Source organism: Chiloscyllium punctatum, chromosome 5 (genome assembly GCF_047496795.1).
Source record: "Chiloscyllium punctatum isolate Juve2018m chromosome 5, sChiPun1.3, whole genome shotgun sequence".
NCBI lineage: Eukaryota > Metazoa > Chordata > Chondrichthyes > Orectolobiformes > Hemiscylliidae > Chiloscyllium > Chiloscyllium punctatum.
In genome coordinates this window covers 32,831,205-32,849,107 of record NC_092743.1, presented here as the reverse complement: position 1 = coordinate 32,849,107, position 17,903 = coordinate 32,831,205, and the positions used below count along the sequence as shown (strand labels likewise).

Below are 17,903 nucleotides of genomic sequence, written 5' to 3'. Positions count from 1 at the left end.
TATTTGAATTTCAATAAGCCAATTTTCCTAATCTAAAATGCAAGGGGTGAAAAAGTAGAGAGAGAATAAGATCTTCTAGCCTTTGTCTCTTCCCTGCTATTTCCTAACTGACTTCTAATCTGTCTTTGCTAATGAGATTTTTGATTTTATAAAATATGGAAATAGGTGCAAAATTTACCTTTTGACCTTTGGAGACTGCTCCTGCAGGGAGCCCTGGCTGACAGCTCAGAACAAGTGTCAGACATCCTGTTCTATCAGAGCTGGCTCATGAGGGAGCTGGATCGATGTCAAGGATTGGTCATGAGTGACTTGATGCTGACCTCTCTGGCTTAATTTCAGACCCTACTGCCGCCTTAACATCTAGGTGATCCAAAGTACTTTCTCACCAGTTAACTCTTAAAACCTAAGAAGAGCAAGCTAATTTCCATGCAGCAGTATTCCATAGGTGAAATAAATGTTGAGAATGTTGAAGAGTGTGGGGGTGGGTGTATAATAACATTTGCAGATGACATAAAAAATGTCAGTGAGAAAGAAGGCATTGGGTTACTGGAGTGTGAATGTGAGTTCAAGTGGATTGGTCAGATGAGTGACAGATGGAATTTAATCCTGAAACCAAGATAATGCAATTTAGTTGAAGTTACAAGACCAGGGAGTACTCTATGACTCTCTGACAGGAGCTTTCTAGTGCCCATCTATACATAAAGACATACAGCACGGAAACAGACCCTTTGGTCCAACTCATCCAGGACGACCAGGTATCCCAATCCAATCTAGTCCCACCTGCCAGCATCTGGCCCACATCCCTCCAAACCCTTCCAATTCATACACCCATCCAGATGCAATTGTACTAGCCTCCATCCCTTCCTCTGGCAGCCCATTCCACACACGCACCACTTTATGTTTGTAAAAGTTACCCTTCGGTTTTCTTTTATATCTTTCCCCTTTCTCCTTAAACCTATGCCCTCTAGTTCTGGACTCCCCTACCCCATGGAAGAGACCTTGTCTATTTATCCTTTCCATGCCCCTCATGATTTTATAAACCTCTATAAAGACACCCCTCAGCTCCAACGCTGCAGGGAAAACAGCCCTAGTCTATTCAACCTCTCTATAGCTCAAATCCTCCAATTGTAGTAACAGCCTTGTAAAACTTTGCTGAACCCTTTCAAGTTTCACAATATCCTTCCGTTAGGAGGAAAACTGGAATTGCATGCAATATTCCAAAAGTGCCCTAACCAACGTCCTGTACAGCCGCAATGTGAACAGAGAGATCTTGGGATGCTTTTCCACAAATACCTGAGAGTGATAGGACAGGTTAGTAGGGTAAATAAGAAGGCGTATGGGACATTTTCTTTTCAGTTGTAGCACGAAGTATTAAAAAAAGCAACTTGTGTTGGAGATGTTCAGGACTTTGGTTCGGACACAGCTGAAATACTACGTACAGTTCTGACCACCACCTGTAGAAAACATGTGATTTCACTGGAGAGGATGCAGAGGAGATTCACCAGGATATTACCTGGGATGGAGCATCTCAGTTATGGAGATTGGATGGATAAACTTCAGTTGTTTTCTGAGACCGGAAGGTTAATTGGAGATATCTGATAAAGATATGGTAGATGATGAAGGTCATAATCAGGGTAGATAGAAAGCAGCTGTTTTCGTTTGTTTAAAGTCAATAACAAGGGGGCCCTTAAGTTGAAAGGCAGAAGTTTTAGAGCAACTTTAAAATATATTTTAAAGTTCTTAGATTAGATTAGATTAGATTAGATTACTTACAGTGTGGAAACAGGCCCTTCAGCCCAACAAGTCCACACCGCCCCGCCGAAGCGTAACCCACCCATACCCCTACATGTACATCTACATATACCCCTTGCCTAAGGCTACGGGCAATTTACCTCAGAAGGTGATCGTAGTCTGCCTGGAGGGTAGTTGAGGTAGCTAGCCTCAAGCCTTTAAAAAGTACTTGGATGAGCATTTTAAGTCATAACATTCAAGACTACAGACATGTGCTGGAAAGTGGAACTAGTTTTGATTTAGTATATTTTAACAGCACATAACTGATGGGCCAAAGGGCCTCTTCTGTACTGTGTATTCTGAAAGCCCAAGACTAACGTGGACCTTGGTTCTGATTTTCTCCTGGCAATCATGACAGTCCCTGCCGTGGGCACACTGCCACCCATACAACTTTTTACCCTTTACTTTTAAAGAGGGTCTTAGTACTTTATGATGTCAAGGTGATCCAAAGTACTTTCTAGCCACTTACTGTTTTAAACCCAAGCAAAGCAAGCTAATTTGCATGCAGCAGTATTCCACAGGTAGGTTAAACAAATGTTGAGGGGTTTATCAGTTTAGATTTGTATATTACAGGATGAATATTGTGCCGGGCATTGGAAAAAATCTCTGCTCGTTTTCAATTCTGCTGTGGGATCTCTTGTATCCACCTGTGGGGCAGTCAGGGTTTGGTGTAAGTACTTATCGAAACAGACACTTCCAATGTTGCAAAATTCCATCAGATGGTTTCTAGTTTGAAAATGGCATCATTGATTCAAGTTTAACATTGTCGTAGAGTCATAGTGATGTATAGCATGGAAACAGGCCCTTTTGGTCCAACTCATCCATGCCAACGAGATATCCAAAATTAGTCTCGTCCCACTTGTCAGCACTTGACCCATATCTTTCTAAAGACTTCCTATTCGTATACCTCCCAAAATATCGTTTGAATGTTGTAAGTATACCAGCCTCTACCACTTCCTCTGGCAGCTCATTCTATATAGGTACCACCCTCTGCATGAAAAAAATTGTCCCTTAGGTTCCTTTTAAATCTTACCCCTCTCACCCTAAATCTATGCCCTCTAGTTTTGGACTCCCCCCAACTCGGGGTGGGGAGGGGGAAGGAATTACAACCTTGTCTGTACACCCTGCGTATGCCTCTTGCAAAAATGCCATCCTGTATTCCCAATTCCTCCGCCGTATCTGCTCACCAATTCCACCACAGAACACACCAGATAGCCTCCTTCTTTAGAGACCGCAATTTCCCTTCCCACGTGGTTAAAGATGCCCTCTAACGCATCTCGTCCACATCCCGCACCTCCGCCTTCAGACCCCACCCCTCCAATCGTAACAAGGACAGAACCCCCCTGGTGCTCACCTTCCACCCTACCAACCTTCGCATAAACCAAATCATCCGCCAACATTTCCGCCACCTCCAAAAAGACCCCACCAGCAGGGATATATTTCCCTCCCCACCCCTTTCCGCCTTCCGCAAAGACCATTCCCACCGTGACTACCTGGTCAGGTCCACGCCCCCCCCCCCCCCCCCCCCCACGACCCATCCTCCCATCCTGGCACCTTCCCCTGCCACCGCAAGAACTGTAAAACCTGCGCCCACACCTCCTACCTCACCTCTATCCAAGGTCCTAAAGGAGCCTTCACAGCCATCAGTTTTACCTGCACATCTAATCATTTATTGTATCCGTTGCTCCCAATGCGGTCTCCTCTACATTGGGGAGACTGGGTGCCTCCTAGCAGAGCGCTTCAGGGAACATTTCCGGGACACCCGCACCAATCAACCATTCAGCCTGTGGCCCAACATTTCAAATCCCCCTCCCCTCTGCCAAGGACATGGAGGTCCTGGGCCTCCTTGACCGCCGCTCCCTCACCACCAGATGCTTGGAGGAAGAATGCCTCATCTTCCGCCTCGGAACACTTCAACCCCGGGCATCAATGTGGACTTCAACAGTTTCCTCATTTCCCCTTCCCCCACTTCACTCTAGTTCCAAACTTCCAGCTCAGCACTGTCCCCATAATTTGTCCGGACTTGTCTTACCTACCTATCTCCTTTTCCACCTATCCACTCCACCCTCTCCTCCCTGACCTATCACCTTTACCCCCTCCCCCACTCACCTATTGTACTCTATGCTACTTTCTCCCCACCCCCACCCTCCTCACGCTTCAGGCTCTCTGCCTTTATTCCTGGTGAAGGGCTTTTGCCCGAAACGTCGATTTCGCTGCTCCTTGGATGCTGCCTGAACTGCTGTGCTCTTCCAGCACCACTAATCCAGAATCTGGTTTCCAGCATCTGCAGTCATTGTTTTTACCTTATTCAGATTTTTATATCAGTTCTTCAAAAAAAAAAATTTATCATTTTCATCTTGTGTTCTGTCAAGTTAATTTTTAGGTAAGAAACTGAGCTAATTTGTAAAGGAATAAAAATGCTCAATTAACTTAATTGTCATTGAATTGAAAAGTATTTTTCCTACTTTGACACAGTCACAGATGAGAATTGTTTTGTGTTATATTTATCTTCTTTTCCCTTTGTTTGCTTTAACAAATTAAAAATTGAAAATCTTATTCAAACTAAGTAAGGATTATGCTGATATGAATCATTTTCCATGTACAGAAATTTGTTGTCTGTGGGAAGGGGAATGTAGCAGCACCACAGGAAGTGTTGTCAGGTTCAAAGTTCAAATGAAGTAGAAATGAATGCAGCGAGTTCTTCTTGTAGGAGTGTTTCAGTGTCACATATTTTTAAGCAAACTAATCTCTAACATGTTTTGTTATGTTCAGATGTGTGGCTACTGTGACAAAAATAGTCTTTAGCAATTTAAACTTTAAGCACAGCAATTTAATTGTTAGGACTTTAAGATGCACATTTCCTATTGCTCAGAGAGTACGGTTTGCAGGAAAGAGGTAGGCTGCAACCTTTTTTTTTTAGTAAGCTGATAAGGTAGGAATTAATAAAAAGAGAAATGTGCCTTCACAAGGGAAGATGAACTATTAATTTGCATGTGTAAAATATTTTGTTTATTTCATTTTCGATAACTCAAATCCTCTCTTTCTTCATCTTTGAAGTAATGTAATATTATCACTGGATTTATATGTCTTGTATGTGAGATTAGTTGACTGGAATTAGGTGTAGGATGGACAGGAAAGAGATGTTTAGAAGTAGTGTTCAACATTCCCTTATTTGAAAGCCAGGTTTAAAAAAAACTGGAGATTTAATTAAATGCTACAAATAGCAAAAACAGCTATAATGGCATTGTGGAACTATTAGAAAAATTCCACTTTCTACAAAATCAGTTATCAAACCACTGAAATTGGATTCTCCAGAAAACTGGTCAGAGCACTGATGATTGAAGGTTGTATTCCAGGCTTGCAAATAAAGATGTTTAATTGAGAAAATACTAGAGATGAATGGTCTTTTCTTCTTAAATAGAGATTGAGAGTTTTAATTCTAACCTTTACACAGAGCCAAAGTTATGCTGTAGCCTGCGCTCCAATGGTGTGTGGTGGAAGCAAGTTTAGACAAGATATTCAGAAGGGTGTTAGGCAGTTATTTCAAAGAAGAATGTATAAGATTATAAGAAGAAAGTAGGAGAATAGCATGAAATGTTATAGTCATTTGGATGGGCTGAATGGCCTCGAGCAGTGGGACAGTTGTGATTTTCTCTGAATTCAAGTGCTTAAAATAGAGGTTTTTAAAAGGATACATAAACAGAAAGTGTTTCCACGGAAGAATTAGTCAGCAAAGAGAGCATATTTAAGATAATTGGCAAAAGATCCATAAATATTTTCTAAGGATAGAGTTATTGTATAGAACATACTTTCAGAAGGGAATTTGAAAACACATTCAATTCAATTGACGTTGAATACATCTGCAGAGGGAATAGGTGGATGGAGGGAAGGGAAGGGAGGAAGAGGGTAATGAGAGGATGAAAGGCAGTCACAAACTGTTGACTCATTTTTCACTGAAGATTGTAAATGATCCACTTCAGGTGTTTGAGTTGTTGACCGCGTGGAGAGGAATTGCTTGAGATAATCTAAAATGGCTGAGGAAGGGTTCGACATAAGATCCAACATTTTATAAGGTTCAAATGATTGATCATCCTCATGTAATCATGTCATAATTTTACAAGCATAAAATTGTTGTTTCCTGTGACCTCCTTGCTAACTAAAAGTTAACAAAAAAACTATCTTTGCTTATCTAATACTATCTTTGAAGGATATCTTTGATTTAAAGAAGGAAATGTGTAGTAATAGTTTTTTTTGTGAAAGTATCAGTCATTGCCAAATATTGATATTGCTCTCTTCTGCACTTTATCTTTCCTTCAATGCCATCAGGTGGGAAGAAGAACACTATGAGGATGGTGTGAAATGGATGTTTCTTGAACACAGCGGTCCACTGTTTGCACCTGAATATGAGCCACTTCCTGATGGTATTGATTTTTATTACGATGGTGAGTACCAATGTTCATACCGTTTTTACAATGTACCAATAGTTTCTGGAATTTATCAACAAAAAAGACAATTTCTCCCATGTCAAATATTATTTATGGCCACAAAGATTTCTAAGACCTTGAGTGCAGGTTCATTGTTCCTTAAGTGTAGCCGCAGGTAGTCAGGATAGTGAAGGAGGCAGTGAGGACTGCAGATAGACCATCACAGTGACAGAGGTAAAAACAATGACTGCAGATGCTGGAAAGCAAATACTGGATTAGTGGTGCTGGAAGAGCACAGCAGTTCAGGCAGCATCCAATGATCAGCGAAATTGACGTTTCGGGCAAAAGCCCTTCATCAGGAATAAAGGCAGTGAGCCTGAAGCATGGAGAGATAAGCTAGAGGAGGGTGGGGGTGGGGAGAGAGTAGCATAGAGTACAATGGGTGAGTGGGGGAGGAGATGAAGGTGATAGGTCAAGGAGGAGAGGGTGGAGTGGATAGGTGGAAAAGGAGACAGGCAGGTCCGACAAGTCCGGACAATCAAGGAGACAGTGCTGAGCTGGAAATTTGAAACTAGGATGAGGTGGGGGAAGGGGAAATGAGGAAGCTGTTGAAGTCCACAATGATGCCCTGGGGTTGAAGTGTTCCGAGGCGGAAGATAAGGCGTTTTTCCTCCAGGCGTCTGGTGGTGAGGGAGCGGCGGTGAAGGAGGCCCAGGACCTCCATGTCCTTGGCAGAGTGGGAGGGGGAGTTGAAATGTTGGGCCATGCTACTCTCTCCGCACCCCCACCCTCCTCTAGCTTATCTCTCCATGCTTCAGGCTCACTGCCTTTATTCCTGATGAAGGGCTTTTGCCCGAAACGTCGATTTCGCTGCTCGTTGGATGCTGCCTGAACTGCTGAGCTCTTCCAGCACCACTAACCCATTACAGTGACAAACAGGCCCTTCAGCCCTCGATAGTTTCACTTGATTGTTGCTTCAGGTCGGTACAACAATTTGAAGCCCATCTACCCAACACTCTCCATTATCATTCAGATATTTATCCAATGACCATTTAAATGTCCTTTAAATGTTGCACGCCCTTACTACTCTAAGTAAAAAACCTGCCTCTGACATCTGTCCTATATCTATCCCCTCAGTTTAAAGCTATGTCCCCTCGTGCTAGCCATCACCAACTGTGGGGAAAAAAGCTCTCGCTGTCCACCCTATCTAATCCTCTGATCATCTTGTATGTTGGAGATCAGAGTCAAGAGTGTGGTACTGGAAAAGCACAGCAGGTCAGGCAGCATCTGAGAGCAAGAGAGTCTATGTTTAGGGTATAATCCCTTCAGGAATTTGGGGGTGGTTGCATGGGGGGACAAGGGGACTGAGAGTCAAATGTTAATAGGGTGGAGGTGGGGTAAAGGTAGCTTGGAAGGTGATAGGTAAATGAAGGTAGTGGTGATAGATTGGAGTGGAAGATGGGCAGGTAGGACAGTTCAAGAGGGCAGTGCTGAGTTGGAGGGTTGGATCTGGGATAAGCGGGGGTAGGGGAGATGAGGAAACTAATGAAATCAACATTGGTACCATGTGGTTGGAGGGTCCCAAGGTGGAAGATGAGACATTCCTCCTCCAGGCATCAGGTGGCTTGGATTGGGTAGTGGAGGAGAACCAGGACTTGCTTGTCCTTGGCAGAGTGGGAGGGAGTGTTGAAGTGGTCAGTCACACGACAATGGGATTGTTGAGTGCGTGTGTCCCAGAGATGTTTACTTAACTGTTCCGCAAGTTGGCATCCTGAGAGATTGGTGAGGTGGAAGGTGCGGACCTGGGGTGGGGTTTGTGGTTGGAGGGCATCGTTGATCATGTGGGAGAGGAAATCAGAGTAGGAAGCCATCTGGGATGTTCTGGAATGGAATTACTCCTCCTGAGAGCAAATGCAATGGAGACTGGGGAATTGGAAGTAAGGGATAGCATTTTTACAGGAGGTGATGTTGGGACAAGGTGTAGTCCAGGTAGTTGGTGGGTTTGAAGTGAATGTCTGTGTTAAGTCAGTTGTCAGAAATAGAATTGGGGAGGTGCGTATCTGAGATGGTCCAGGTGAACTTGAGGATGGGGTGGAAAGTGTTCGTGATGTTGATGAATTGTATGAAGAGGTTGAACAGTTTACCAACTTCACAAACACCTTCCATCCTGACCTCAAGTTCACCCGGACCATCTCGGACACCTCTTCCCCTTCCTAAACCCCTCCTTCTGCAATACCCTCCAGCGTATCTCCTCCACTTCCTGCACCTCCACCCTTGAACCCCCACCCCTCCAACTGTAACAAGAATAGAGCTCACCTTCCATCCCACCAATCTTTGGACACAATGCATCATCCTCCGCAATTTCTGCCACCTACAGTCAGACCCGACCACCAGAGATAAATTTCCCTCCCCACCCCTATCAGCATTCTGCAGAGACCATTTCCTCTGCCACTCCCTTGTTACGTTCATGTGCCCCACTAACCCTCCCTGCACTTCTTGCATCTTCCTGCCCCTGGCAAGTGGTGTAAAATCTGTGCCCACACTTCCCACTCACCTCACAATGGCCCAACAGATCCTTCCACATCTGACAGAGATATTCCTGCACATTCAACACCTCATTTACTGTGTCTGTTGCTCCTGATGTGATCTCCTCTACATTGAGGAGACAGGACGCCAACTTGTGGAAAGGTTCAGGGAACATCTCTTGGGCGCACATACCCAACATCCCCACCACCCTCCGGCCGCCCATTTCCACACTCCAACTCTGCCAAGGACGTGCAAGTCTAGGTTCTCCTCCACCACTAAATCCAAGGCCACATGATGTCTGGAGGAGGAATGCCTCATCTTCTGCCTTGGGACCCTCCAACCACACAGCATCAGTGTCAACATCCCCAGTTTCCTTATCTCCCCTCCCGCCACCTCATCCCAGATCCAACCTTCCAACTCTGCACCGCCTTCGGTTCTATCTGTCAATCTTCCTTCCCACTGATCCACTCCACCGTTCGTTCCGACCTAACACTATCATGGATTTAGATTAGAGTGGTGCTGGAAAAGCACAGCGGTCAGGCAGTATCCAAGGAGCAGAAAAATCGACATTTCATGTAAAGGTCCTATCACCATTATTCTCTACCTTCATCTACCTATCACTTTACAAGCTGCCTTCCCCCCACCCCAGCCCAAACCCCCTCCCATTTATCTCTCTGACCCATTGTTGACTGCCCCACCCCACCAACTAATCCCTGATTAAGGGTTTATGCCAGAAACATCAACTTTCCTGCTCCTTGGATGTTGCCTGACCTGTGCACATCAGTGTGACTGTAAGTGAGGCAGGTAAGGGGAACCTGAGTTCAGGAGTGCAGGAGCCTCAGCCCTTGACCTTGTCCAACAGGTACGAGATTCTTGCTCCCTGTTAGGATGAGGAAAAGGGCTCTGGACAGGATGAGCCAACTGACCAAGGCACCATGGTGCAGAAGGCCATTCAAGAGGGGGGAGTTAATAGACAAGTAGTGGTTATAGGGGATTCTATAATTAGGGGTACAGATAGTATCCTTTGCAAGCCGGATCGGGAGTCTCGCATGCTGTGTTGCCTGCTCGGTGCCAGGGTGCGGGACATCTCCGACCGGCTTGAAAGGATATTAGAGCGGGAATGGGAGGATCCAGTTGTTGTGGTCCACGTTGGTACTAACGACATAGGCAAGACTAGGGTGGAGGACCTGTTTGGGGATAGAGGCACTAAACAAGAAATTGAAGCACAGGTCCTCAAGGGTCATAATCTCCAGATTACTGCCCGAGCCACGTGCCAATTGGCATAGGGACAAGAAAATTAGGCAAGTAAACACGTGGCTAAGGGATTGGTGTGGGAAAGAGGGATTCCACTTCATGGGGCATTGGCATCAGTTTTGGAACAGGGGGGATCTGTACCGTTGGGACGGTCTCCACCTGAACCGATCAGGTACCAATGTTCTAGCGAAGAGGATAAATAGAGTGGCCAGTAGGACTTTAAACTTCTGAGTTGGGGGGAAGAGAAAGTGAAAGCAACAGGGAGTATGGCGTTAAATGGAAAGACAAGCAGCAGGATAGCATGTGTCCAGGCGGATTTAAAATTGAGGCAGACTGGGAATGCAGAAAAAAGCAAGGATAACTTAGGACATCATATGACTTCCAATATCTCTTATGATAAGAAAGTTAGCATTAAGGTGCTTTACCTGAATGCGCGTAGCATTCATAACAAAGTAGATGAACTAATGGCACAGATCATAGTAAATGATTATGATGTGGTAGGCATCACAGAGACTTGGTTACAGGGGGGTCAGGACTGGCAGTTAGACCTCCAAGGATTTTCAACTTATCGAAAAGACAGGGAGGTCGGCAGAAGGGGTGGGGTTGCCTTGTTTGTTAAGAACAATATTAAATGTATGGCACTGAATAACATAGTGTCAGATGATGTGGAGTCTGTGGGTGGAATTGAGGAACCACAAAGGCAAAAAAACCATAATTGGAGTTGTGTACAGACCTCCTAACAGTGGTCAGGAGCAGGCACACAACATGTACCGGGAAATAGAGAAGGCATGTCAGAAAGGCAAGGTCACGGTGATCATGGGAGACTTCAATATGCAGGTGGACTGGATAAATAATGTTGCCAGTGGATCCAAAGAAAGGGAATTCATGGAATGCTTACAGGATGGCTTTTTGGAACAGCTTGTCATGGAGCCCACAAGGGAGCAGGCTATTCTGGACCTAGTGCTTTGCAATGAACCAGACTTTATAAAAGATCTTCAAGTAAGGGAACCCTTCGGAAGCAGCGATCATAATATGGTAGAGTTCAGTCTGGAGTTTGAAAGAGAGAAGGCAAAATCGGATGTAATGGTGTTACAGTTAAATAAAGGTAATTATGAGGGCATGAGAGAGGAACTGACAAAATAGACTGGAAGCAGAGCCTAGCGGGGAAGATAGTAGAGCAAAAATGGCAGTAGTTTGTGGGTATAATTAAGGACACTGTACAGAGGTTCATCCCCAAGAAAAGAAAGAATGTCCAGGGAGGGATTAGACAGCCATGGCTGACAAAGGAAGTCAGGAAATGTATGAAAGAAAAAGAGAGATCCTATAAAGTGGCCAAGAGCAGTGGGAAATCGGAAGATTGGGAAGGCTACAAAAACAAACAGAGGATAACAAAGAGAGTATTAAGAAAGGAGAAGATCAAATATGAAGGTAGGCTAGCCAGTAATATTAGAAACGATAGTAAAAGTTTCTTTCAATACATAAGAAACAAACGACAGACAAAAGTAGACATTGGGCCATTTCAAACTGATGCTGGAAGCCTAGTGATGGGAGATAAGGAAATAGCAGAAGAACTTAACACGTACTTTGCGTCAGTTTTCACAGTGGAAGACAGGAGTAATATCCCAACAATTAAAGGGAGTCAGGAGGCTGAGTTGAGTATGGTTGTCATTACAAAAGAGTGTGCTAGAAAAGCTAAAAGGTCTTAAAATTGATAAATCTCCTGGCCCCGATGGGATATATCCTAGAGTTCTGAGAGAGGTAGCTGAGGAAATAGCGGAGGCATTGGTTGAGATCTTTTCAAGAGTCACTGGAGTCCGGGAAAGTCCCGGATGATTGGAAGATCGCTGTTGTAACCCCATTGTTCAAGAAAGGATCAAGACAAAAGATAGAAAATTATAGGCCAATTAGCCTAACCTCGGTTGTTGGTAAAATTCTAGAATCCATCATTAAGGATGAGGTTTCTAAATTCTTAGAAGAGCAGAGTCTGATTAGAACAAGTCAACATGGATTTACTAAGGGGAGGTCATGCCTGACAAACCTGTTGGTATTCTTTGAAGAGGTGACAAGCAGGTTAGACCAGGGAAACCCAGTGGATGTGGTCTGTCTAGACTTCCAAAAGGCCTTTGATAAGGTGCCACACGGGAGGCTGCTGAGCAAGGTGAGGGCCCATGGTGTTCGAGGTGAGCTACTGGGATGGATTGAGGGTTGGCTGTCTGACAGAAGGCAAAGAGATGGGATAAAAGGTTCTTTTTCAGAATGGCAGCTGGTGACGAGCGGTGTCCCGCAGGATTCAGTGTTGGGGCCACAGCTGTTCGCGTTATATATTAATGATCTGATGAAGGGACTGGGGGCATTCTAGCGAAGTTTGCCGATGATATGGAGATAGGTGGACAGGCAGGTAGTACTGAGGAAGTGGGGAGGCTGCAGAAGGATCTAGACAGTTTGGGAGAGTGGCCCAGGAAATGGCTGATTGAATTCAACGTGAATAAATGCGAGGTCTTGCACTTTGGCAAAAAGAATAAAAGCACAGACTACTTTCTAAACGGTGAGAAAATTCATAAAGCCAAAGTACAAAGGGATCTGGGAGTGCTAGTCGAGGATTCTCTAAAGGTCAACATGCAGGTTGAGTCCGTGATTAAGAAAGCGAATGCAATGTTGTCACTTATCTCAAGAGGGTTGGAATATAAAAACACCATTGTGCTGCTGAGACTTTATAAAGCTCTGGTTAGACCCCATTTGGAGTACTGTGTCCAGTTTTGGTCCCCACACCTCAGGAAGGACATATTGGCACTGGAACGTGTCCAGCGGAGATTCACACGGATGATCCCTGGAATGGTAGGCCTAACATATGAGGAACGGTTGAGGATCTTGGGATTGTATTCATTGGAGTTTAGAAGATTAAGGGGAGACTTAATAGAGACGTACAAGATAATACATGGCCTAGAAAGGGTGGATGCTAGGAAATTGTTTCCGTTAGGTGAGGAGACTAGGACCCGTGGACACAGCCTTAGAATTAGAGGGGGTAAATTCAGAACAGAAATGCGGAGACATTTCTTCAGCCAGAGAGTGGTGGGCCTGTGGAATTCATTGCCGCAGAGTGCAGTGGAGGCCGGGACGCTAAATGTCTTCAAGGCAGAGATTGATAGATTCTTGTTGTCTCGGGGAATTAAGGGCTACGGGGAGAATGCGGGTAAGTGGAGTTGAAGTGCCCAGCAGCCATGATCGAATGGCGGAGTGGACTCGATGGCCCGAATGGCCTTACTTCCACTCCTATGTCTTTTGGTCTTATGGTGCTTTTCCAGTACCCCACACATCTTTGACTACTGTAGGAAGTGTTTCGTGTGCTTGTCTTTATTGGTCAGTGCATTGAGTATAGAGTCAGGAGGTCATGTTGTGGCTGTACAAGACATTGGTTAGGCCATTTTGGAATAATGCATTCACTTCTGGTCTCCCTGCTCTAGGAAGGATGTTGTGAAACTTGGAAGGCTTCAGTAAAGATTTACAAGGAGAATGCCAGGGTTGGAGGGTTTGAGCTATAGGAAGAGACTGAATAGACTGGTGCTATTTTCCCTGGAGCATCTGAGGATGATGGATGACCTTTATAGAGGTTTATAACATCATGAGCAGTATGAATAGGATAAATAGCCAAAGTGATTTTATTTTCCTGGATGAGGGAGTCCAAAGCTAGTGGGCATAGGTTTAAGGTGAAAGGGGAAAGATTTAAAAGAGACCGGAGGAGCAACTTTTTCACGCTACCAGAGGAAGTGGTGGAGGCTGGTACGGTTACAGCATTTAAAAGGCATCTGGATGGGTATATGAGTAGGAAGGCTTTAGAGGGGTGTGGGCCAAATGCTGGCAAATGGGACTAGACTAACCTAAGCTATCTCAGAGCTGACAAGTAACCTTTTGGGGTTTATAAAATCATGAGGGGTATGGATTGGATGAATAGATAAGGTCTTTTCCCTGGAATGTGGGAGTCCAGAACTAGAGGGCATAGGTTTAGGCTGAGATGGGTAAGATTTAAAGGGACCTAAGGGGCAACTCTTTCATGCAGAGGGTTGTGTGCGCATGGAATGAGATGCCAAAGGAAGTGGTAGAGGCTGTTGCAATTACAACATTTAAAAGGCATCTGGATGGGTATCTGAATAGGAAGGGTTTAAGAGGGATATGGTCCAAATGGTGGTAAATGGGACTAGATTAAGTTAGGATATATGGTCGGCATGGACAAGTTGGACTGAAGGGTCTGTTTCCATAGTGTACACCTCTATGGCTCTATAGAATGTGTTGGTTAAAATGTTAGAATAGGAGGGGATTCTTTTCTTCAGGTTCCTGAAGCCCAGTAATGAGTTACATCCTCTGTCATTTTTCTTCTTAAGTAAAAGTGCATGAATATTTGTAGAGAGCTGGTAAGATGCACAATAGATAGTAACTTGCGATTACAAAAGGTTTCAATTATTAAAATGGGAAATGTGGTCTGTCTATAACTAACAGAAATTAGGAATAGCATCAGATCTAAGAAAGGGGCGTACAAATAGGCAAAAAAAAGCAGCAAACCTGAAAATCGGAAGCAGTTTGGATTTCAGCAAAAGATGACAAACTGATTTAAGAGGAGGGGAAGAAGGAGATGAGCGTAACAATACAAGGAATATACAAACTGATTTTAAAAACTTCTGTAGATATGTGAAGAGAAAAATAACTAGGTAGGACAAATGCAGGTCTCTTACAGTTAGAAATGAGGGAAGATATATAATAGAGAAAAGAGACTGTAGACCAATTAAATACATATTTTGACTCTGCTTTCACAAGGGATGACACCTAACATCGCAAACATGCCAAGGTGTGTGTGTGTGTGTGTGTGTGTGTGTGTGTGTAAATTGATGGGGTAAAAGGCCACAAATCCTACAAACAATGAATGAATTGGAGGCTCACCTTTCAAGATTGTATAGACTCTAGAACAGTTTCTGTGGGTTGGAGGGTAGGTAATGTAACCACACTACTTTAACAAGGAGGTGGGGTGAAAATAGGAAATTGTACAGACTTATTAGCCTCGTATTGTTAGTGGGGAAATACAGACCATAACAGATTTAATAACGGACCACTTGGGCAAACAGTGAGAATTGGGCATTCAGCGTAGGTTTGATTTACAAAAGACCTATCATGCTTTACAAATGGAATTGTTTTGAAGATTTAATTAGTAAAATTCATAAGGGACAGCCAGTGGATATTGTTTACATGGCCTTTCAGGCTTTCAACAAGGTCCCATATTAAAAACATTAGCAAGTAAAATTAGACACATGGGATTGGGAGTAGTGAACTGCCATAGATAGAGACCTGATTGGCAATGTGAGGTTTTGAATTTTGGAAATTCGAATCAATGTAGGAGTTTCATAGTGAATGGTAGAGCCTTAAGGAGTGTAGTAGAACAGGCACACGGTTCTCTGAAAGTGGAGTCATAGGTAGACAGAGAAGTAAAGAAGGCTTTTGGCACACTGGCCTTCATCAGTCAGGACATTGAGTATGGAAGTTGGAAGTTTTGTTGCAGTTGTACAGGATGTTGGTGAGGCTGCACTTGGAGTATTGTGTTCAGTTTTAGAACATAGAGCAGTATAGTACAGGCCCTTTGGCCCTCAAGGTTGTGCCAACCTTTTTAATCCCACTCTAAGATCAAACTAACCTTACGTACCCTTCATTTTACTATAATCAGTGTGCCTATCCAAGAGTCTCTTAAATGTCCCTAATGTTTCTGACTCTACTACCACTGTCTTCCTGTTTGTCCTGTGTAGTGTTTTGTGCAAAACCAATGTAGTGTACACAATCCCATGCAAGGACTGTACAAAACACTACACAGGACAAACAGGAAGACAGCTAACGATCCGTATCCATGAACGCCAACTAGCCACGAAACGACACGACCAGCTAGCTGTAGTAGCCCCACACGCAGAAGACAAGCAACATGAGTTCGACTGGGACAACACTACTATTATATGACAAGCCAAACAGAGAACAGCCAGGGAATTCCTAGAGGCATGGCACTCACCCACAGACTCTATCAACAAACACATCGACCTGGACCCAATATACCGGTCACTGCAGCGGACAGCTCGAACTGACAACCGGAAGCGGCAGAGACAGGCCACTATAAATGCCGGAGGAAACGTCACAGAAGTGCTTCACAGGAGGCTCCCAAGCACTGAGGATGTCACCTAGACAGGGGACGAAACGTTTGCAAGACAAATTCCCAGCTCGGTGAACAGAACCACGACAATAGTTAAAAAGCTTAAATTGTACAAGGAGATAAGAACTTTTGAAAAGAGAAGTTACCTTTAAGAACTGACTATTGTAGATAGTAGAAAACTGAGATAGAAATAGAAAATATTTAAAATGCTCAGCATTTGGAGAGAGAGAAAAGGGATTGGCGTTTCCAATTGATGACCCTTTCAGTGCCACCACAGCTGCTGATGGACTTTCTGAATATTTCTAGTAATTTTTATATAAAAACTTAAATTTGTAGTACAGCTGTACTGGCAAAGTTATAAACAGTAACCACTATTTTCCTTTTCAATTTTTAGTTGACGAAAGTACAAAGCCAGCCCAACGTTTGATTTAAATTTGCAAATCTTGTGTAACTGTTGGTTTGTTGTTAGATCCTCTTTACCTCTTTATATTTGATGGCTTGTTTGTGTAGGTAGTCCTATGAAATTAAGCCTGGCAGCAGAAGAAGTGGCTACCTTCTATGCTAAGATGCTGGATCATGAGTACACTACAAAGGATGTCTTCAGGCAAAACTTTTTTCATGACTGGAAGAAGGTATGTCTCTCTTCATTGAGAAATATAAAAAGGGTAAAATCTAAAATTGAAGAGCAGAATCAAAGGCCATGACTATCTGACAAATTATTAATTAAGTGTTGCAAAGCTTGGACTTTAAAAGACTGTAGATTAGAAGAAAGGAGAGAGACTGACTTCTGTGTTTTAAGGTTCAACTGAAAATGACTGAAGTGATTTACATAGGTTTGATTTGAGACAATTCATTTCTTTGAATATCAACGTTTTAACAAGAATGTAATTCATTAGGAAAAAAAGTGCACGTGAAATTTAAAACTTAAAATGTCCTGTAAATCTGTTGCATTAGTGAGCAGGCAAATCAAAACTGCAGGTTTATAACCTTAATGAAAACTGAGAGCAGACTTTACACATCTTGCTTTGTCCCTATGGTTACTTCTGCAAATGTTGTTACACTCCCTGAACTGAATCTAAGCTGGTCCAGCATAAACCACAATGTGAACGGTACTTATACTTTTTTTTAATCATTCATTCTTAGGTTATGGACAAGATTGGTAAGCTGCTTTCACTGTCTAAATGTAGTTAACTTGAGTAAGTGCAGTAATAGGCCTTCTTGAGTCACTACACATCCTCCTCCAATAAATGATTGATAAGGATAGCAGAAATTTGGAATTCACTTCTGCAGATGGCAATTTTAGATAACCTGAGTTTTAAATGAATAATTTAAGGTTTTTATTGGTCAAGTCCTCAAAGAATATAAGACAAAGGTAGTTTTCTGGAGTTTGGTCACTGATCAGCTGTGATCTCACTGACTAGTAGAACAAGTTCAAGGACGTTATGGCCTGCTCCTGTTCTTCTGTTCATGGTAAGACATCCCTTTGATCTAGTAATGAAGATGGGAATGCTATATAAATTGGAGGGACCTTGTAGGTAGATTCATTCCAATGATTTGACAGTTTTGGTCTTGAAGGTTGAGGATTTGAAATTCTGTCAAGTTGAGCTTGAGGAATTGTGCATCCTGTTTTTTGGCATCTACTCTACACGAATTGCAGTGCTGGTAGTGGAGTATGAATATTGCCCCCTGTGGAAAGGGCACCAGTCAAATGAACTGGTTTGTGCTGGATAGTT

At 43.5% G+C, this 17,903-nt stretch overlaps 1 protein-coding gene across 6 annotated transcripts in view; it reads left to right on the top strand.

Annotated features, from left to right (window-relative positions):
• Positions 1-17,903, top strand: part of LOC140476967 (DNA topoisomerase 1-like) — a 137,757-nt gene that overhangs the window by 84,791 nt on the left and 35,063 nt on the right. For 5 of the 6 annotated variants that reach the window (XM_072570009.1, XM_072570010.1, XM_072570008.1 and 2 more), the window contains 2 exons: positions 6,118-6,233; positions 16,681-16,802. In XM_072570009.1, the coding sequence (XP_072426110.1) occupies positions 6,118-6,233; positions 16,681-16,802 (238 nt within the window). Of the gene's footprint in view, positions 1-4,452; positions 4,687-6,117; positions 6,234-16,680; positions 16,803-17,903 lie in introns of those variants that run through there. The other variant, XM_072570013.1, reaches the window with a different exon arrangement.